We start from the raw sequence: 20,001 nt of genomic DNA, 5'->3' as shown, positions 1-20,001 counted from the left end.
CCAAATGGGAAGTAAGAGGAAAACTGCAAATTAAGGGAATCTCTAGGGGACACTCAGGTCACCAGAACTAGTGTTCCCATTGGAGGGTTTCCCCTCTATTACTTTTCTGGGGACAACTCAAAATTTGCGATTTTTCTTTTACTTTCAATGGTAATGGTAAACAGGACAAATGGAGAGGGTGACTCTCCTTAATGGGGCACAGACAGCAATAAAAAAAGGACAGGGGTTCTAATGCCTTTTCACTTTATCCAAAACTTAAAAAGAAAACCTTTGGCTTCAGTTATACTTTAAAGCTGAGTTCCACCCACTTTTGAGAGGATGGTCTTAAACGAAAGGCCATCCCTCGTTTTTGGATATTAAAAAAATATTTTTTTGTTTCTTTCCTACCTTTTAATGAAGTACTAAGTGTACTTCCGATCCATCCGGGCCGTGGCACAGGACGCCAAATCTTTTTGTGCGGCCAGCCCCCCCCCTTTTGCTGTCTTCTGGGACCTGTGTGTGTCCCAGAAGACAAGCTGGCCATTCACAAAGCACCACGCGACTCGTGCATGCGCAGTAGGATACGGGCAGTGAAGTCGCAAGGCTCCACTGCCTGTTTCCCTTAGTTAGAATGCACTCGATATGATGGACAGATCGGCATCAGGGGACCGACATTGCAGGCTCCTTGAACAGGCAAGTGTCCTTATTAAAAGGCAGCAGCTACAGTGTTTGTAGCTGCTGACTTAAAAAAAAATGTTGCGGCCAGAACTCCGCTTTAAGGGCTGTGTTGCTGTTGAAAATGTCCCCACAATTTTGTCTGGAGCCCAGAATAGCTGTCAAATCCTGACATCTACTGGTAAGAAACAATAAGTTCAGCTCTCCATGTTAATGTAAGATTATTGGATGACACTTAAAACTTAAAGCGGAGGTTCACCCTATAATACAACTTTCTACCATGCCATCCAGCATACTAGCGTCAGCTACAGTATGCCTTTATTTTTAATTTTTTGCGCTGTACTTACAGTTTAATCCATTAGTTTCGTTTCAGAATCCCCGTGGGGAGTAGGCGTTCCTATGAAGAGGAGAACATGATTGACGTCCGGCTATGGCGCGTCACGCTTCCCGAAAATAGCCGGAGTAGGACTCGGCTCTTCCCGGCGCTATACGGCGCCTGCGCACAGACTAGGAGCTGACGGCGCAGGCGCCGTGAAGAGCCAAGTCCTATTTCGGCTATTTTCGGGAAGCGTGACGCGCCATAGCCGGCCGTCAATCATGTTTCCCTCTTCATAGGAATGCCTTACTCCCCGCGGGGAGTCTGAAACGAATTAAACTGTGAGTACAGCGGAAAAATATAAAATAAAGGCATACTGTAGCTGACGCTAGTATGCTGGATGTCATGGTAGACAACATTTTTTTTTTTTTTTTTTTTAGGGTGAACCCCCGCTTTAACTGTAGAAACTTGAAAATGATTCCTTGCATTGGGGCTGCACCAACAGCGCAAGGGTTAATTGCTCATTTAGGTCTAGGGAACTTGTTAAAGTAGATTTACTTACTTATCCTTCACTCCTCTGCACTGCTAGACCTGTTCCCGCAGCATCCTTTTCTCTATGCTGCGGCAGTCCTGATGTCAAGACCAATGCAGGGTCTATGGGGTGTGCCATCTGCCGGGGAGCAGAGGATCAAGTGGGTTAAAGGGCTTCTTCTCTTCCCTAAACTAAAAGAGCAGTTCATCCGTGCAGTGCGGGTGCATCTTCAGGTTTCCTAGAGCTGGTCTTTAAAAAAACACGTGAAGACCAGGCCTTTTCTGGCACTCTTTGTTTACACGTAACAATCAATATTTTTTTCTAAACAATTACTTAGGACCCCCAAACATTATATGCTTTTTAAAGCAGGAGCCCTAGAGCAAGTCCTTTTGAAGAGCGAGGGCCACTTAAGCAACTTGGTAAGTGGCAGCGAGCCACAATGAGCGGAGCGGGTGGATGACAGGTCCATGTTCTCTCCACATATGCAAAGCAGACACAAATACAGCCCAGTCTACGCGATGGGCCCTCTGATGCGATCCGCACAGCTGGAAGGGGATGGAGCCCCCTCCTGTTGTTTTTTTTTTAAGCACATCAGATTGGAGGTAGGTGGGTATAAAGGGGCCTAAGGCTGCTTTCACACTGATGGGCTACGGTTTAACCATACCGCTGGTGCAGTGCCGTGCACCTGTGGTTTTTCTGCAGTTTAGCTGAACTTTGCCATAGACTTCTATTATATCCTGCAAAGAATACCAAACTTGCAAGAAATAACCAAATTCTATGGCTCGGTGTGGATCAGTTTGGAAGCAGCCCAGTAACTATTGCCGAACAGATATGCCATTATATACACTGTGATTTTAGGGAGGCGGCGCTATACAGAAAGCATCTGCTTATGTGGCTCTGCTCTGCAGCCACTTGCTTCCTCTACCGCCAGCTTTATTTACAACACTGATGCTCTGGGATGGCGGATTGGTAACCCGAGACACTGATTGGGCACCCCTGCCCTAGAGAATAAATTGGTGGGTGTTTTTGTCACAGGGTATTTGTGCAGCGGTTTTTCAAATGCAAAAAAAAAAAAAAGAATGATTGTATTGCAATAAAACACAATACTTAACCCAATTTTTTTAAATATAAAAGACAATGTTCTGCCGAGTAAATAGATACCTGTCATGCTTTAAAAATGTGCACGCCCATGCAACGGCAACAAACTACGTACATTTTGCTATCCATAGGCGACGCTTTTAAAGCCTTCACAGGTTACCACTTTAGATGTACAGAGGAGGTCTAGTGCTAGAAATACTGTACAAGATTTACCAGTCACGACGATTCCTTACATGTGGGACGATCACTGGTTACATGTAGGACTGACGCACACGTTCGCCTGTGTGCGAGCAGATGGAGATGGTTGCACTTAATTTTTTTTTTCTTTTTACACCGTTGCTTTATTTTTTTTTATCACTTTTAATGCTGTCACAAAGAATGTAAACAACCATGTGACAGCAATAGGAATGTGACAGGTACTCTTTATGGAGAGATATGGGGTCAATAAGACACCAGATCCCTCCTCTGCCTTTAAAAGCATTCAAAACGCCAAGATCTGTGCTTTAGAATTCTTTTGATTTAAAAAAAAAATGTGTTACCATTGACATTTGGGGTACCATAGCCAAACTAAGCTGATCTGGGCGCTCAGGTCTTCCGGTGGGACAGGAGAGCCAGAGAAAGCTGTGGAAGGGGGAACGCCCACTCTCTCTGCTTGTAAAAGCAATCCAGCAGCTAGTTAGCCAGGAGAGCCAACCGCTGGCCCTAAAAAACAGTATTGGGGTGATGCCTGCAGCTGAAGGCATCATCCTTGTATAACCACCAAAGTCCACGTCCTTGGTCTAAAAGTTTAAGAGTACAGCTAAATGTTAGAAATGAAATCACATTTGTGCTCTAAAATTATACTAAAACCATGTGGTGTTTGAATACACCAGGTATCTTGTCTGGTTCCTGAACTGATATTCTCAAAATATTTCTTTCAGATCATCCTATGCTGATATGTTACATGACAGAGACCGTGTAAGTATGAAAAATATTTGTCGTTGGCCACTGCATACATTAAAGAGAAACTTTACCCCCCCTAGCGGTCCAAGTTCTTATCCTTTAACTTAAAAATAAATGAATGGTCTCAAGCTTGTATTTGTTTTTGCGATGATTTAGGTGTTAAAAAGGCACTGTCACTGCACTGTGGGTATTCGAATAAAAAGATTGTATGAGACAACCCCTGACCAGTATTGTTTTGCCTTTGATACTGGTATGATCAATCACTGACTTATCTGCTGTCATAAATTTACATACCCAAGAGTTTCTGTTTTATGTTCATTAGATACATTGGGGATTATTTACAAAAGGCAAATCCACTGAAATTGCACTGAAAGTGCACTTGGAAGTGCAGTCGCTGTGAATCTGAGGGGAAGCTCTGTTGATTTTATCATCCAATCACCCCCTTCAGTCCATCATGAATGCTGCTGCCAGACTCATTCACCTTGTCTCTGCTGCTCCTCTCTGTCACTCCCTCCACTGGCTTCCGCTCGCCCAACAAATTAAATTCAAAATACTAACTACTACCTACAAAGCCATCCACAACTCTGCCCCCAGCTACATCACTGACCTAGTCTCTAAATACCAACCTAATCCTTCTCTTCCTTCTTCTCAAGACCTCCTGCTCTCAAGCTCTCTCATCACCTCCTCCCATGCTCGTCTCCAGGACTTTTCCAGAGCCTCTCCAAGCCTATGGAACTCCTTACCCCAATCTGTCCGTCTATCTCCTTCTCTATTAGCTTTTAGAGGATCCCTGAAAACCCTCCTTTTCAGAGAAGCCTATCATACCCACATCTAACAACTGTATTTTAATTTTGTCCATCTGATCACCCCCCACATTACCCTTTGTTCCACTTGACCCTCCCTTCTAGATTGTAAGCTCTAACGAGCAGGGCCCTTTGATCTTTCCTGTATTGAATTGTATTGTAACTGTACTGTCTTCCCTGATGTTGTAAAGCGCTGCGCAAACTGTTGGCGCTATATAAATACTGTATAATAATAATGTTTTTTATTCTCCTTGCATGTCCCCCCTCGGATCTACAGTGACTGCACTTCCAAGTGCAATGACAAGTGCAAAGTGCATTTGCCTTTAGTAAATAACCCCCCATTGATACATCAGGCAAGCTCATGTGAAGGGGAATCCCCTTCCCCGAAATGCATTGGCTGTTTTCACCCCAACAGGGCAAAGATTGTGCAAACTTAACATTAGCTTGGAGTGGCCTGTAAGTACAGCCGGAGCGATACTAATTTTGGCATGTGGATAAGAGGATTTACAGTTCTTAACATGCATATGCTAAGCTTAATTTGCTTGCATGACTGCGATTACCTTCTGAAGAAAAGGAACGTTTGGCTGCTGTAAACCTATTGGGGTTATCATACCCGGAGTTGGGCTTTAATTTTAGATGTTAATCCTAACAGGCATAGCATGGTGACGGTGTCTATTTACGTACTTTGATTATGTAATCTCTTCTGATGAGAAGGATCAGAGTGTAGGCAGAGTCGCTGATTGGCTCTTCTTATGCCCCGTAGCTGAGATCACCACCGCCAATGCCAGGAGTGAAGGTACAATAAAATAGGATAATAAGATGTCTGCCATCAAAAGACTGTTGAACAATTCCTGCATTAAATAATTTACACTGGGATTATTTGCACAACTCGGGTCAGAGCATTCTCTGGGAATAATAGGGTCAGTAAGGGGTTAGCAGGTTGAGAGTAATTAGTGGTACCTGCAGTTACTTCAAATTTAAATGAAATTTGCTACAAATCAGCAATGCTTGATGCACAGTTGGTAACAGAGGCTTAAAGGGATTATTGTTTGGCTGTGCCACTGCCCTTAATTAAAGCGGAGTTCCGGCCACAATTTCACTTTTTAAATATAAATACCCCTGTAATACACAAGCTTAATGTATTCCAGTAAAGTTAGTCTGTAAACTAAGGTCCGTTTTGTTAGGTTGTTACAGCATTTAGACACTTTATAAAATAGAAATTGACTGGGGCCATCTTAAGTGTGGGCATCATGAAGCCAGACTGTATGACTTCCTGGATTTCAGCCTTGCAGATCTCGCACATGCTCAGTGCTGCACAAGCAGTGTAATAGGTTTCAGATCAGGTTTCAGCACCTGTACTGTCCAAGTCACATGATTCTTCGAGACTGGGGAGTGCACAGACTCCTGGAAAGTTACACCCACCACATTCCCAGGAGTCTGTGCGGTGTAGGTTAGGAAGCTTAAGCACCTAGGTGCAGGAAGAGGGAAGATTAACTATTCTGCCTAGCAACAACACTTTGAAAGCATCTAAAAAAAAAAAAAAATTCTTAAAGGACTAATGACATTTTTTTAAAACTACTGATGTAATGTTATATTTATGGGTGGAACTCCACTTTAAGGAGTGAAACTGGCCATACATTAGTAGAATTTAGTTTGAAATCTTTCCTTTTAAGAACTTTTGCTTGATTTTCTAATGGACAAATCGACATTCATATTCAACCGCACTGAAAGGATGCAGGATGGAGTTTTTTTTTCTCAAGCAAATTTTTAACAGTGATTGTGCTTGTCATTGGGAAAAACCTATTCATTTCAAAACTGAACTTTTTAAATTAATAAACGTCATACTGACCTGCACTGGGCAATGGTTTTGCACAGAGCAGCCCCGATTCTCCTCTTCTCGGGTCCCCCACCGGCACACCATGGCTCCTCCTCCGCTGCCGAGTGCCCCCATAGAAAACCACTTGCAAGCCTGCTCAAGTACCCCATAGCATGAGGCTAGCTATTGGAGGCGCTTGGCAATGGTGAGGAGCCAGGACGGCCGGCGGGGGACCAAAAAATAGAGGATCAGGGCTGCTCAGTGCAAAACCATTGCATATAACTATATAATGTTTGTTTTTAAATGACAGCCTTTAGAATCACTTTAAAGCTGCCCATAGATGAATCGAAATTCAGCTGCTTTAGCAGGGACCAGACACATTTAAAACCATGTATAGGCACTGTTGTATAAAAGGTACTGTACTGATTGACTTTGTTAGCCTGCAGCGCTGATCAATGTACAGCTGTGGCCAAACGTTTTAGGAATGACACAAATATCAGTTTTTGCAAAGTCTGCTGCCTCAGTGTTTTTAGATGTTTTTATCAGATGTTACTATAGTATATTGTCGTATAATTACAAACATCTCACAAGTCTCAAGCTGGTCGTGTGTACGCGGCATTAAAGGCTTTTATTGTCAATTACATTAAGATTATGCAGAGAGTCAATATTTGCAATGTTGACCCTTCTTTTTCAAGACCTCTGAAATTCGCTCTGGCATGCTGTCAATCAACATCTGGGCCACATCCTGACTGATGGTAACCCATTTTTGCCTAATCAATGCTTTAGCGTTTGTCAGAATTTTTGTCTTTTTTTATTTTTTTCACCCGCCTCTTGAGAATTGACCACAAGTTCTCAATGGGTTTAAGGCCTGGGGAGTTTCTTGGCCATGAACCCAAAATTTTGATATTTTGTTCTCCAAGTCACTTCGTTATCACTTTTGCCTTATGGCAAGGCGCTCCATCATGCTGGAAAAGGCGTTGTTCATCACCAAACTGTTCTTGGATGGTTGGGAAAAGTTGCTCTCTGAGGATGTTTTTGTACCATTCTTTATCTTAGGCAAAATTGTGAGTGAGCCCACTCCCTTGGCTGAGAAGCAACCCCACACATAAAGGATGGATTACTGTTGGCATGACACAGGACTGATGGTAGCACTCACGTTTTCTTCTCTGGACAAGGTTTTTTCCAGATGCCCCAAACAATCGGAAAGGGGAATGATCAGAGAAAATGACTTTCCCCCAGTCCTCGGCAGTCCAATCCCTGTACCTTTTGCAGAATATCAGTCTGTCCCGATGTTTTTCCTGGGGAGAAGTTTCTTTTGCTGCCCTTCTTGACACCAGGCCATCCTCCAAAAGTCTTCTCCTCACTGTGCGTGTAGATGCCCTCACACCTGAATGCTTACATTCCTGAGCGAGCTCTGCACTGGTGGTGCCCCCATCCCGAAGCTGAATTAACTGTAGAAGACGGTCCTGGCGCTTGCTGGACTTTGTTGGGGGCCCTAAAGCTTCTTCACAAATGCAGTGGAAATGTTTTTTGGGGGTTTCTATGAGATTAAGCTAATTTTCACGGCAAAGACGGACATTGCAATTTATCTGATCATTCTTCATAATTTTCTGAAGTAGTATATGCAAATTTCCATAAAAAAAACTGAGGCAGCGGACTTTATGAAAATTAATATTTGTGTCATTCTCAAAACTTTTGACCACGGCTATATTCTGATGGCAGGGAAGTCCCCTCGCTGTCATAATACAAAGACACGCTGGGGAGGACTCCCTTTATGCACCTTGAGTGTGTGGCTGAGAGAATCGGGTCCAGTTTTTAATTTTAGTTTTGCATTTTTTTGCGGTCTTGTTGGAGAGTGTCATTAACCACTAGAGTACCGGGCCATCGTCAAATGACGGCTCCACGGTTACTCTGAAAATTCAACAGGACGTCATTTGACATCCTGTATTCTTGCGGCCACTGGGGGGCGCGCGAGCGCGCCCCCGAGATGCCGATGCGCGTGCCTGGCGGTCGCGATGTCCGCCAGGCACTCGGGATCGGCGGCTACAGGGACAAGACGTGGAGCTCTGTGTGTAAACACAGAGCTCCACGTCCTGTCAGGGGAGAGAGGAGACGGATCTGTGTCCCTTGTACATAGGGACACAGCATCGGTCACCTCCCCCAGTCACCCCCCTTTCCCCACAGTTAGAACACAATTTAGGTATACATATTAACCCCTCCCTCACCCCCTAGTGTTAACCCCTTGAATGCCAGTCACATTTATACAGTAATTAGTGCATATTTATCGCATTAATCGCTGTATAAATGTGAATGGCGCCAAAAACGTGTCAAAAGTGTCCGATGTGTTCGCCGCAATGTCACGGTGACAGTAAAAAAAAATCGCAAATCGCCGCCAATACTAGTAAAAAAATTAATAAAATAAAAATGCCATAAATCTATCAGCTATTTTGTAAACGCTATAACTTTTGCGCAAACCAATCAATATATGATCATTGCGATTTTTTTTACCAAAAATATGTAGAAGAATACATATCGGCCTAAACTGAGGAAAAAAAACGTTTTTTTTAAAAAAAAATGTGATATTTATTAAATAAAAAAGTAAAAAATAGTGGTTTTTTTTTAAATTGTCACTCTTCTTTTGTTTATAGCGCAAAAAATAAAAACCGCAGAGGTGATCAAATACCACCAAAAGAAAGCTCTATTTGTGGGAACAAAATGATAAAAAAATTGTTTGGGTACAGTGTAGCACGACCGCGCAATTGTCATTCAAAATGCGACAGTGCTGAAAGCTGAAAATTGGCTTGGGCAGGAAGGGGCGTAAGTGCCCAGTATGGAAGTGGTTAATGTGTGTCAAGCTACAGCTAATGTCCCAGGAATTGTGTAGCAGAGACCCATAATAGATCCAGTGCCACCTACAATGATATGCTTGTCATTTTTCATGATCCTGATCATTTTGTACTCTCAGAACTCACAAATCTTATATCTTCCACAGAATGAGAAGTATTATCAAGGAATCCGTTCAGCGGTGAAGAGAGTCAAGGAAAGGGGGGAGAAAGTCATTGTTTTAGATATTGGGACTGGAACCGGACTTCTGTCAATGATGGCGGTCACAGCCGGAGCAGACTATTGTTATGCTATTGAGGTAAGCAGTTCATCTCATTTTATATTTTTGTTGGGTGTATGTACTTATTGCCATGTTTTCTGTACACTATCCCTAATTTCTGCCCGAACTTGTGAAGCTTGCTGACAGAATTTCATCCCTGGAGAAAGGTATTCAAGGCAATAATTATTGGTAACTTATAATTGTGATTTTTTTGCAGGTGTTTACTCCTATGGCAGAGGCAGCTGTACAGATAGTAAAAGCCAATGGCTTTGGTGACAAGATCAAAGTTATCAACAAGCATTCGAAAGAGGTCACAGTGGGACCAGGTGAGACCAAGTTCTACTTAATATGGAGCTCGATTTTTCTAAATAATTTGATAGTGGACGCAACAAAACTTCATTGACAAACTAAATAATGATTATTGTAGAGATATATATATATATATTTTCACGGTATAGTTTGTGTATATGTATATAAACACCATACCTAGCCAATGCCCCTGGAAGCTGGGAACCACTGAAGTAGACACCACGATATATGTATTTTTTTTTCTTAAATAGATGATAAACTTAGCTGCTCTGTGAAATGATTATGCACAGAGCAGTTGCTTACCTCCTCTTTGGCGATTCACCACTGGCACTATCCACTCCTTATTCAACACCGGCACTGTGCCTCTTCAGCAAGCCGTATGCTAAAGGGGCACCTGTGTGGGTACAGTCCCGAGATGGGCTGTGTGCGTCAATAGACACAGCAAGCCAGGGCCCCCCAATCCCTCCTCACAGGAGTTTGACTGACAGGGGGTCAGTTAGTGAGGTTGTATTTTATCTTCATGCAGGGAATGCATTGAGGTAAAAAAAAATTGAGTTTAGACCAGGGTTTGACAAATTTGCTTGGAATCTAGGAGCCAGCTAAAAAAGTTAGGAGCCAGAAAACGCGCCCCTGTCCCGACGAGCTTGCGCGCAGAAGCGAACACATACGTGAGATTTTAAAGGGTAAAAGTTTGTCGGCATTCCACGAGTGGACGCAATTTTGAAGCGTGACATGTTGGGTATGAATTTACTCGGCGTAACATTATATTTCATAATATTAAAAAAAAATGGGGATAACTTTACTGTTGTCTTATTTTTTAATTTAAAAAATTGTAATTTTTTTCCCAAAAAAGTGCGCTTGTAAGACCGCTGCGCAAATACGGGGTGACAAAAAGTATTGCAACGATCGCCATTTTATTCTCTAGGGTGTTAGGATAAAAAATATATATAATGTTTGGGGGTTCTAATTAGAGGGAAGAAGATGGCAGTGAAAATAATGAAAAATGACATTAGAATTGCTGTTTAAAGCGGGAGTTCACCCATAAAACAATTTTTCCCCTTAGATGGATGCTCGTTTTGTCTAGGGGAATCGGCTAGTTGTTTTAAAATATGAGCTGTACTTACCGTTTTCGAGATGCATCTTCTCCGTCGCTTCCGGGTATGGGTCTTCGGGAGCGGGCGTTCCTTCTTGATTGACAGTCTTCCGAGAGGCTTCCGACGGTCGCATGCATCGCGTCACTAGTAGCCGAAAGAAGCCGAACATCGGTGCGGCTCTATACTGCGCCTGCGCACCGACGTTCGGCTTCTTTCGGAAAATCGTGACGCGATGGATGCGACCGTCGGAAGCCTCTCGGAAGACTGTCAATCAAAATAGGAACGCCCAGTCCCGCATCCCATACCCGGAAGTGGCGGAGAAGATGCATCTCGTAAACGGTAAGTACAGCTCATATTTTAAAACAACTAGCCGATTCCCCTAGACAAAACGAGCATCCATCTAAGGGGAAAAAGTGTTATGTACGGGTGAACCCCCGCTTTAACTTGTAATGCTTAACTTGTAATACCAACGGCCACCACCAGATGGCGCCAGCTCACATCTGGTGGTAGCAAATTGTAATACCAACGGCTCACCACCAGATGGCGCCAGCTCACAAAAAAAAAGTGCCAGGACACTATCTCTAGTCGCCATGGCGACCGGGAATTGTCGAGCCCTGGGTTAATCATCATTGGCTATTGGATAACTCCAAAGATTCTACAAACCTACAATTAAGCCCTAGCAGGGAGGTGAAAGTGAAATGCATCAGAAGGTGGTGGGTGGTGGTGTTGCTGGGTGAATAGGGTTTGCACTGAAAATAATTTGTCTTTGAAAACTGTAATTTTCGTTGTTATATTGCACATTTCTAATTTTTGGTTACAGATGGAGACATGCTGCAGCGTGCGAACATCCTCATCACAGAACTGTTTGATACTGAGCTCATAGGAGAAGGGGCCCTGCCTAGTTATGAACACGCTCAGCAAAATCTTATGCAGGTATAAGGAGTTCCAACATGCAGTGTTAGCTTGGTGTTTATTTTCGTTTTCAAATATTTAAACTGAATTTTATAATTATCAACAAAATGTTATTAACAGAGCATGTACATTAGTATAGTAAAAAAAAAACATTCAGAAAAGTAACTCTTTATAAATGAAAATGGATAACTTCGTGGATTGTATGATAAGATTATGTAACATGAAATGTCATAATCATAGCTTCATGGCAACTATTTGACAACTAATAATTGAGAAATTAAGTTGATTGAAATAATTTAATGTATTATATCTGTCATCCATGAGTAGAATAGAATTGAATGAACCTATAAAGTAATATAAAGTTAATGTGTTATAGAATAGCTGGGGGGAACAAAATAGGCTAAACCTGGGCCAAGTTCCTTCTCTTGGCTTGGCTTTAGTGTTTGTTTTCGGTGGAAGATGAAATATGTTCATCATAGATGAAAATTTCTTGGGTACGTGTCAGTTAGACATTCAATCATTGCTTGACTATTTGTTGGCTGGGAATTCCTTTGTTTCCTGCTGCTCGGTTATTTATTGGTTATTTTCTAGATCATCTGTGACTCATTGGGGTTGATTTACTAAAGGTATAGACTGTGCACTAGGCAAAGTACATTTGCTCCAGAGCTTAGTAAATTAGATAAAGCTTAACTTTGCAAGGAACAACCAATCACTTGTAAGGAATATTGAAAAAACAGTGTTTTTGCTTGCACATGATTGGATGATGGAAGTCAGTAGAGCTTCTGCTCATTTACTAAGCTCTGGAGCAACTGCTCTTGCAAAATGCAACTGCACTTTGCAATGTGCACAGTCTATTTTCCTTTAGTAAATAAACCCAATTGGCTCCCACCTCCTTATGATTCCTCTGCTGTTGCTCTCTCACATGAACCATTCTATCCACCTGTTGCTCCTGCTGTCTGTCCTGCGTCTTCTTGTATACTCATTGCTCCCATCCATGTGGCTGACACTGCATTATCCTGCCACAGGCACTTTTCTTGGGTCCTGGTACATGAGCACCTACTCCTACGTATCCCTTTAGGTGAGCCATTCACGACTTGGCAGATCTTTTTTTTTTTGCTTATTTCTTCACTCAGCTGTCACTAGGGTATGCTTCTTTCTTACCCTGTGGCTGCTTCTTCCTATCCTGCCCATACACTGTTTGTTGTCCTCAGCAAGCAGACCTTTGCTTTTTTTATAGTAGTTGGAAAATGCTAATAATATTATATTATACAATATGATTGTAATGTAGTAACACAGGACTTAGGCTGGGTTCACACTGATACTACACGACCGTCATACGACTCATCTTACTTTGCTCTGCGACATCGGTGCTACATCGGTCCTACATCCACCCGACTTTCATGAACAGGATACTACTTTGATACAACTTTGTGATAGTCTGACTTATCCTTTGACCAATCAAAACAATCCCAGTGTGAGATAAATTCCTTTTACTGCTGCTGTAATCACATGTCGGATGTCAAAAGTCAGATGGTAAGGACAAGGACCCGACTTTGATACAACTTCAATGATATTCAATGGGCTGAAGTAGGATCAAAGTAGTACAGGGAGCATTTTCAAAGTCGGACCGACTTGTGTCAGACCAGTTAAGACGCTCCCATAGGGAAACATTGATTTTCACACGTCCTGCCACATGAGCTCCCAATGTCGGAGCGTTTGTCGTACAAGTGTGAACCTCAAAGCAGAACTAAACCTATTAATTTAACTGTTTCCCAAAACGGTTACATTCAAGGTATGCCATAAATCAGGGGTCGGCAATCTATTGCCCGTGAGCTGCACCCGGCCCGCTGCCACTAAATGTCCGGCTCGTCAGTTCACGTGCACCCGGCCCGCGGACATTTTAACCCCAGTCCACTTTCTTGGGATAACAACCGATAAGCCCCGAATGAAGCCAGTGTTCTTTCAGAATCTGCAACCCATCAGAATAGATAACAGAAGTAAAGTTCCATCACAACCATCTGAGTACACCCCACACTTGTCCGCAGTAAGCCTACGGTCAGAAGGAGGCAAGCGGACATCTTTTTACACCCACCGAACTCTTGCATTTCACACTTATTTTTACCAGTAAACTCCGCTTGTATAGTGAAATACAGTATTTAGAAATCTGTCCCACTGTTTTGATGTTGAATTTTAAAAACAGTGGCAAGCCTGCTGATCGCACAGGTTTTCTAATCTGACAGAACACCGCTGCTTTTAAAATTCAACATCAAAACAGTCAGACCGATTTCAAAATTTTGTATTTCACTATATTAACTCGGTTTACTGATAAAAATAAGTGTGAAATGCAAGACTGCGGTGGGTGTAAGAAGATGTCCACTTGTCGCATTCTTTTTTTTTTTTTTTCTTTAAAAAAAGGATGTTAATTGACACATATGGTAGGATATAGGGTTACATACATTTCCAAATAAAAGATCAAGCAATCATTTCATAAAACATTGGAATAATGCAAAAACATGAAAACAATAGAAGTAGTCTCTCACATTCCATAAACCAACCTACAGTAGGCATATGAACAACCCAGGCTCAATCACTTTCCCCTATACAGATCCAAATAATTTAATTGTATACCTTTGTACCCCACACTCATGTCCCTCCAGCACACATCTTAAAAAAGCAACCTGTCTAACACCAGTTCAAGCGGGGCTAACCCCGGGGTATTCAACCAAGGGGCCCACAACAGTTTAAATTTCCCCTGTCGGCCTCTGTGCTGATATATATATTTCTCCACCAGCAGAGTGAATCCCATCTGAGCTATTTCACTTGCTGCAATCTGACTGTAGGCTTACTGCAACGAGTGCGGGGTTTACCAAGATGGTCATTGCGGTGTAGTTACCAAATCTGTTGGGTCGCCGATTCTGATGGAACACCGTAATCAGCTTTGATTGGGTCTCGAATCTAGTTTTACAGAAGACTTGAAGACGCCAACTTTAAAAAGATGACGGTATTCAAAACAGCCAAACTTGGCATTTTGAATGCTTTTAAGTGCAAAGGAGGGATTTGGAGTTTTATAGACCCCAGATCCCTCCATAAAGAGTACCTGTCACTGCCTATTACAGTGACCGTGTAAAAATAAATAAGAAAACATATATATATATTTTTTTTAAAGCGCCCCATCTCTCCATGCTCATGCGCAGAAGCGAACGCATACGTAAGTCACAACCGCAAATGTAAACAGTTTTCAAACCACACGTGTGAGGTATCGCCGCGATCGTTGGTGAGAGCAATATTTCTAGCACAAGACCTACTTTTTAAGTATCATACTTTGTCGCTATTCATACGAGTGCGCACAATTTTAGAGCATAACATGGAGAGGGGGCTGTGTAATATGCAGTGGGGCTGGGTAGGGAGGGCAAGGGGGGCTGTGTAATGTAAAGGGGTCCAGATTATTATCTTAATTTATTAGCAGGTGAATGCGGCCCTCCATGCATTCACATACATACATTGAATCTGGCTCTTAAGGCCCCTTTCACACTGGTGCAGTATGTGCGGTGGCAGTATAGCGCCGCTATTTTTAGCGGCGCTATACCGTCGGAATTGCGGCGGTATTCGGACGCTAGCAGTGCGGTATTAACCCCCGCTAGCGGCCGAAAAAGGGTTAATACCGTCCGCAATGCACTTCTGCACAGGCGCATTGCCGGCGGTATTGCGGCGGTTTCCCATTGTTTTCAATGGGAAGGAGCGGTGAAGAAGCGGTATGCACACGGCTCCTCTCACTGCTCCAAAGATGCTGCTTGCAGGAGATTTTTTTTTCTCCCGCCAGCGCATCGCCTCAGTGTGAAAGCCCTCTGGCTTTCACATTGAGAATGCTGGGGCAGGTTTATTTCAGGTGTTATTTATGCGCTATGTTTAGCGCTAAAGCGCCTGAAATACGCCTCAGTGTGAAAGGGGCCTAAGTGGAAAAAGGTTGCTGACCCCTGCCATAAATGATAATTGTCACAGTTGCTTGAGCTCTTAACTGAGCTGTCAAGCCATCCAATGGCTGTTGTTATAACTGATCACATGTACAGCATCAGATCAAACGGAAGCTAAGATGTCAGCTTCCTTGGCTGTAAAGGCTAGGAGGTTTTAGTTCCACTTTAAGAACATTATGCACAGAAGTCCTCTAATGGACGCAGGAGCAGTGTCACTCATTGGTATAAAACTAGAATACAGAACTTTAGCATACCTTCTATGGGAACGTCTCTTCACTGATTTTTACAGTTATACTTATTTCGGGACATTCACATTTGAATTTACTGTTATTACTGCTAGCATTAGTAAACAGATCGAAAAGTACAGTGGATGTAAAAAGTCTTCACACCCCCTGGTAAAATGTTAGGTTTCTGTGATGTAAAAAAAAGAGACAAAGATAAATAAATTCAGAACTTTTAATGTGACCTATAAACTGTATCTTTTAGGTGGAGGGAAGTAAAAATAAAATATGGTTGCATAAGTGTGCACACACCCTTAAACTAATACTTTGTTGAAGCACTTTTTAATTTTATTACAGCACTCAGTATTTTTGGGTATGAGTCTACCAGCATGGCACATCTTGACTTGGCAATATTTGTCCACTCTTCATTGCAAAAACACGCCAAACCTGTGAGATTGCGAGGTCATCTCCTGTGCACAGCCCTCTTTAGATCACCCCACAGATTTTCAATCAGATTCAGGTCTGGGCTCTGGCAGCGCCATTCCAAAGCTTTAATCTACTTCTGGTGAAGCCCTTCCTTTGCTGATTTGGATGTATGCTTTAGGTCGTTGTCATGCTGAAAGATGAAGTTCCTCTTCATGTTCAGCTTTCTAGAACCCTGAAGGTTTTATGCATGAAGGTAAAAAAATCTGTGTGCAGCAGCAGCCCCCCCCCCCCCCCAATACCTCACTAAGCCCCATCTTGATCCAGCAATGTGCACAAGGCTGTCCCTGTCATTGCCATTGGCTCCCACTACTGCTAATCACAAGCAGTGAGCCAATGAGAGAGCGTGGCAGGGCCGAGCCATGGCTGTGTGTAAATCGACACCCAAAGCAGCGGCTCTGAAGCGAGCCTGCTCGAGTGCCCCCATAGCAAGCTGCTTGCTGTGGGGGACTAGCCAGGAGGGAGGGACCTGGAATGCTGGTGGGGGACCTGAGAAGAGGGGGATCCAGGCTGCTCTGTGCAATACAATTGCACAGAGCAGGTAAGTATAACACGTTTGTTATAAAAAGAAAAAAAGGCTATGCCTTTACAATCACTTTAACTTTGCTGCCATTCAGAAGTAATATGTCATTTTAGTGGTACCTGAGGTCCAATGAAAGTACTGTATGGTGTGCATACTGTATATCTATATACTTACTAGTTGTGCTTTTCTGATGCATGCTTACAGGACCGGTGGGAAGCAGTGCCTCATCGAGCTACAATATATGCCTTAGTGGTGGAATCTCGCAGGCTTTGGGGCTGGAATAAGCTATTCCCCATAGACTTGGACCAGAAACTCATCCATGCTCCAGCCGAAATTCAGACCTGTCCTGGAGCGCCATCAGTGTGTGATGTCCAGCTTAGCCAGCTGAGCCAAGATGACTTCAAAACACTCAGCGACATCATGGCCATCTTCAAGTAAGAGCATTTTGTTTTTGCGAAAGTGTGGAAAGTATGCCGCAGATTTGCCGACTTGTCGCAAGTTGCCTAAAAATAGCTCTCCTTTAAAAGCATTTAAGAAATAATTTTCAGATAATTGTGTCTGTTGAAAAAAGTGATCCACATCACTTCTTATGTATGCAACATATTGCTGTAATATTTCTGCTACAGTCTAGTTCAGGGGTCTCCAAACTGCGGCCCCGGGGCCGAATGCGGCCCTTTGCTTGCCTTCACCCGGCCCTTGGCGCACTATTCCATCCACTATCTCCAACAATGGGGAATCATTCTTGTTGCTGAAATGTCCCAATGGGGCACTATTCATCCAACTGACACTATCCAAAGGGTACAATTCCTTCTATTCACACCAACAATGGGGCACTAGTACTCTCACTGACACCAAAGACATGGTATTGTTTACTCCCAATGGACATTTTCTACTCCAAATGGCCCTAGTCCCGGCCCTCCTAAAGTGTAAAGGACAGTGAACTGGCCCTTTGTTTAGAAAGTTTGGAGGCCCCTGGTCTAGTTCATTACACTTGCAACAGATGTCCAAAAACTGGAAGACAATCGCAGATTGATCAAATACATTTACAATCACGTGTAACTGTTTTACATAATTGAGATCATTTTGCAAGATTTGCATACATATGACCATCGAATTCTAAGATCATAAACTACATGATTTTAGCTTTTGGTTTCAGCAGGTAAGTGTTATCTGAGTTAGTAAATAGTGTGCTGTACACATTTAATCTCAGAATCATACCGATATCTTTTTTGAGGACTCTTTTTATGCACTATTTTAGTTCAGTGAATGTTTGATTATATGTTTACGTTCAACATTTTTGGCCCTGATGATGTGTGTAGTGTGTGGTCCCTGAAACACGTTGGATGTAGCACCTGCTATAGTTTTGGAATTCAACTTCATTTTGGACTCCCAAGTTTTTGTGTGGTGCTCTGGTTTTCACACTCAACCTCACCCATCGCTTAGACACCCCATTGGGATATTGGCAGTAATTTTTTGTCTAATACATTAACCACTTGCTGACCACTGGATTTCAAGTGGTTATACTGGTATGATGCAGGCATCATTCCGGTACTGTTTTTAGAGCCGGCGGTCGGCTGCCTTGCAAAAGCAATCCCACCGACACCCCTACGCCTTCTGTGGTGGCTTTACCAGGATCTCCCATCCTACCAGGAGCCCCCGATCAACCAGCCAGTGCTTCCACTGGCTGATCGCAGAGCTGAACAAAGATCAAAGCGGCTTTGCTCTGTGATATAGTAACCCGGAAGAGATGACCTTACATCACTTCCGGTTTACCCAGATGTAAACATTGCCTTTTTTTTTTTAAATGAAAAGCATTTGATCACAAATCAAAGTGGTAACCTGTAAAGGCTTTGAAAGTGTCGCCTATAGATAGTAAAATTCATGTCATTTGTCGCCGTTGCACTGGTGTGCGCAATTTTAAAACATGACATGTTTGGTATCTATTTACTCAGCACAACATCATCTTTTCATATTTTACCAAAGCATTGGGTTATGTATTGTGTTTTTTTTTTTTTGCATTAAAATTTTAAAAAGTGTATTTAAAATTAGGGCTGTTAATGATAAAAAAAATTCTGTTCGATTAATCGTTTTTTTTTTTTTTTTTATCAATTAATCGACTAATTTCGATTAATTATAACGCACATACAGATCCAACTACTTTTAGCTGATCTTTTTGCAGGCTGATTCCCAGTGCAGCTACCAACCACTGGAAAATGGATAGCAGGATACAAAAATGGGAATGGCATTAAAAACTTTTAATAGTCTTCAAGTACGTAACCAAATAAATATTGCACTGGAGATAAAATCGATGTAGCTACATAAACTGTAAAAATGGTGCGAGTAATACCAAACGGTACCAAAAGCAGCCATAAAAACATGTAGCTAAGTATGATACTGGTATAAAAATGTGTACAACGATCCCACTGCTGAATCCAAATGAGGAGGGGGTTAACATCAGTCCGTCGGCATGTAGATGTCCCGTGAAGGGAACTATCACAACTCCCAGTGGATAGCTGTAGAATCCCAGGTTGATAGAGGGAAGTGTAACAGCCCTTGCGTGTGGCAGATAGTAAGGTCCCGCCGGCATGCAGATATGAAGGCACAGCAAAGGAGCCCTTCAGATGGACACGGCAAGCCCCGCCGGTGTCCGTGACGTTACTGGATCTCTGATGGAACTCCCTGAAGCCGGCAGAGAGGTGAGTACCAATCAAAAGAATTTTAATCGATCAAAAAAATTTAAAGATTAATCGATTAATTAAAAGTTGATTTGCACAGCCCTATTTAAAATATATATACCGTATATACTCGATTATAAGCCAAGTTTTTCAGCACATTTTTTGGTGCTGAAAATGCCCCCCTCGGCTTATACTCGAGTCACCTTTTTGCGCCTGATCTCCTGCACTTTGGGAACCTGGTACGACCGGCCGTAGGTCCCCTGGACCCCATATAGCCCCTCTTCCTCTACAAGTGTGCAAAGTTTGTTGTCCGGGGGACCTACGGCCGGGGGCACCCCTTCCACAGACTACCATGTTAAACAGTAATTTCTCTGGTAACTTTGGGGACCCGGTACTGGCCGGTCTTAGTTCCCCTGGACCTGAAACTTGGCACACATGTAGCCCCAGTTCTCCTCTACAAGTGTTTAAAGTTACCGATTTTTCAAACTGGGCACCCCTTCTATATACTCCCATGTTAAACGTAAGTCTAGTCATGGGCACAGTGAGGCA

The 20,001-nt window shown here is 42.8% G+C and overlaps 1 protein-coding gene across 1 annotated transcript in view; it reads left to right on the top strand.

The window, feature by feature from the left end:
- PRMT7 (protein arginine methyltransferase 7) overlaps window positions 1–20,001 on the top strand; it is a 69,366-nt gene that overhangs the window by 5,327 nt on the left and 44,038 nt on the right. The window contains exons 3-7 of the mRNA XM_040329111.1: window positions 3,521–3,557; window positions 9,154–9,303; window positions 9,482–9,590; window positions 11,488–11,600; window positions 16,982–17,211. Of these exons, the coding sequence (XP_040185045.1) occupies window positions 3,521–3,557; window positions 9,154–9,303; window positions 9,482–9,590; window positions 11,488–11,600; window positions 16,982–17,211 (639 nt within the window). The remainder of the gene's footprint in view (window positions 1–3,520; window positions 3,558–9,153; window positions 9,304–9,481; window positions 9,591–11,487; window positions 11,601–16,981; window positions 17,212–20,001) is intronic.

The sequence above is a fragment of the Rana temporaria genome, chromosome 11, assembly GCF_905171775.1.
Source record: "Rana temporaria chromosome 11, aRanTem1.1, whole genome shotgun sequence".
Taxonomy (NCBI): domain Eukaryota; kingdom Metazoa; phylum Chordata; class Amphibia; order Anura; family Ranidae; genus Rana; species Rana temporaria.
This window is presented reverse-complemented; position numbering and strand designations above follow the sequence as displayed.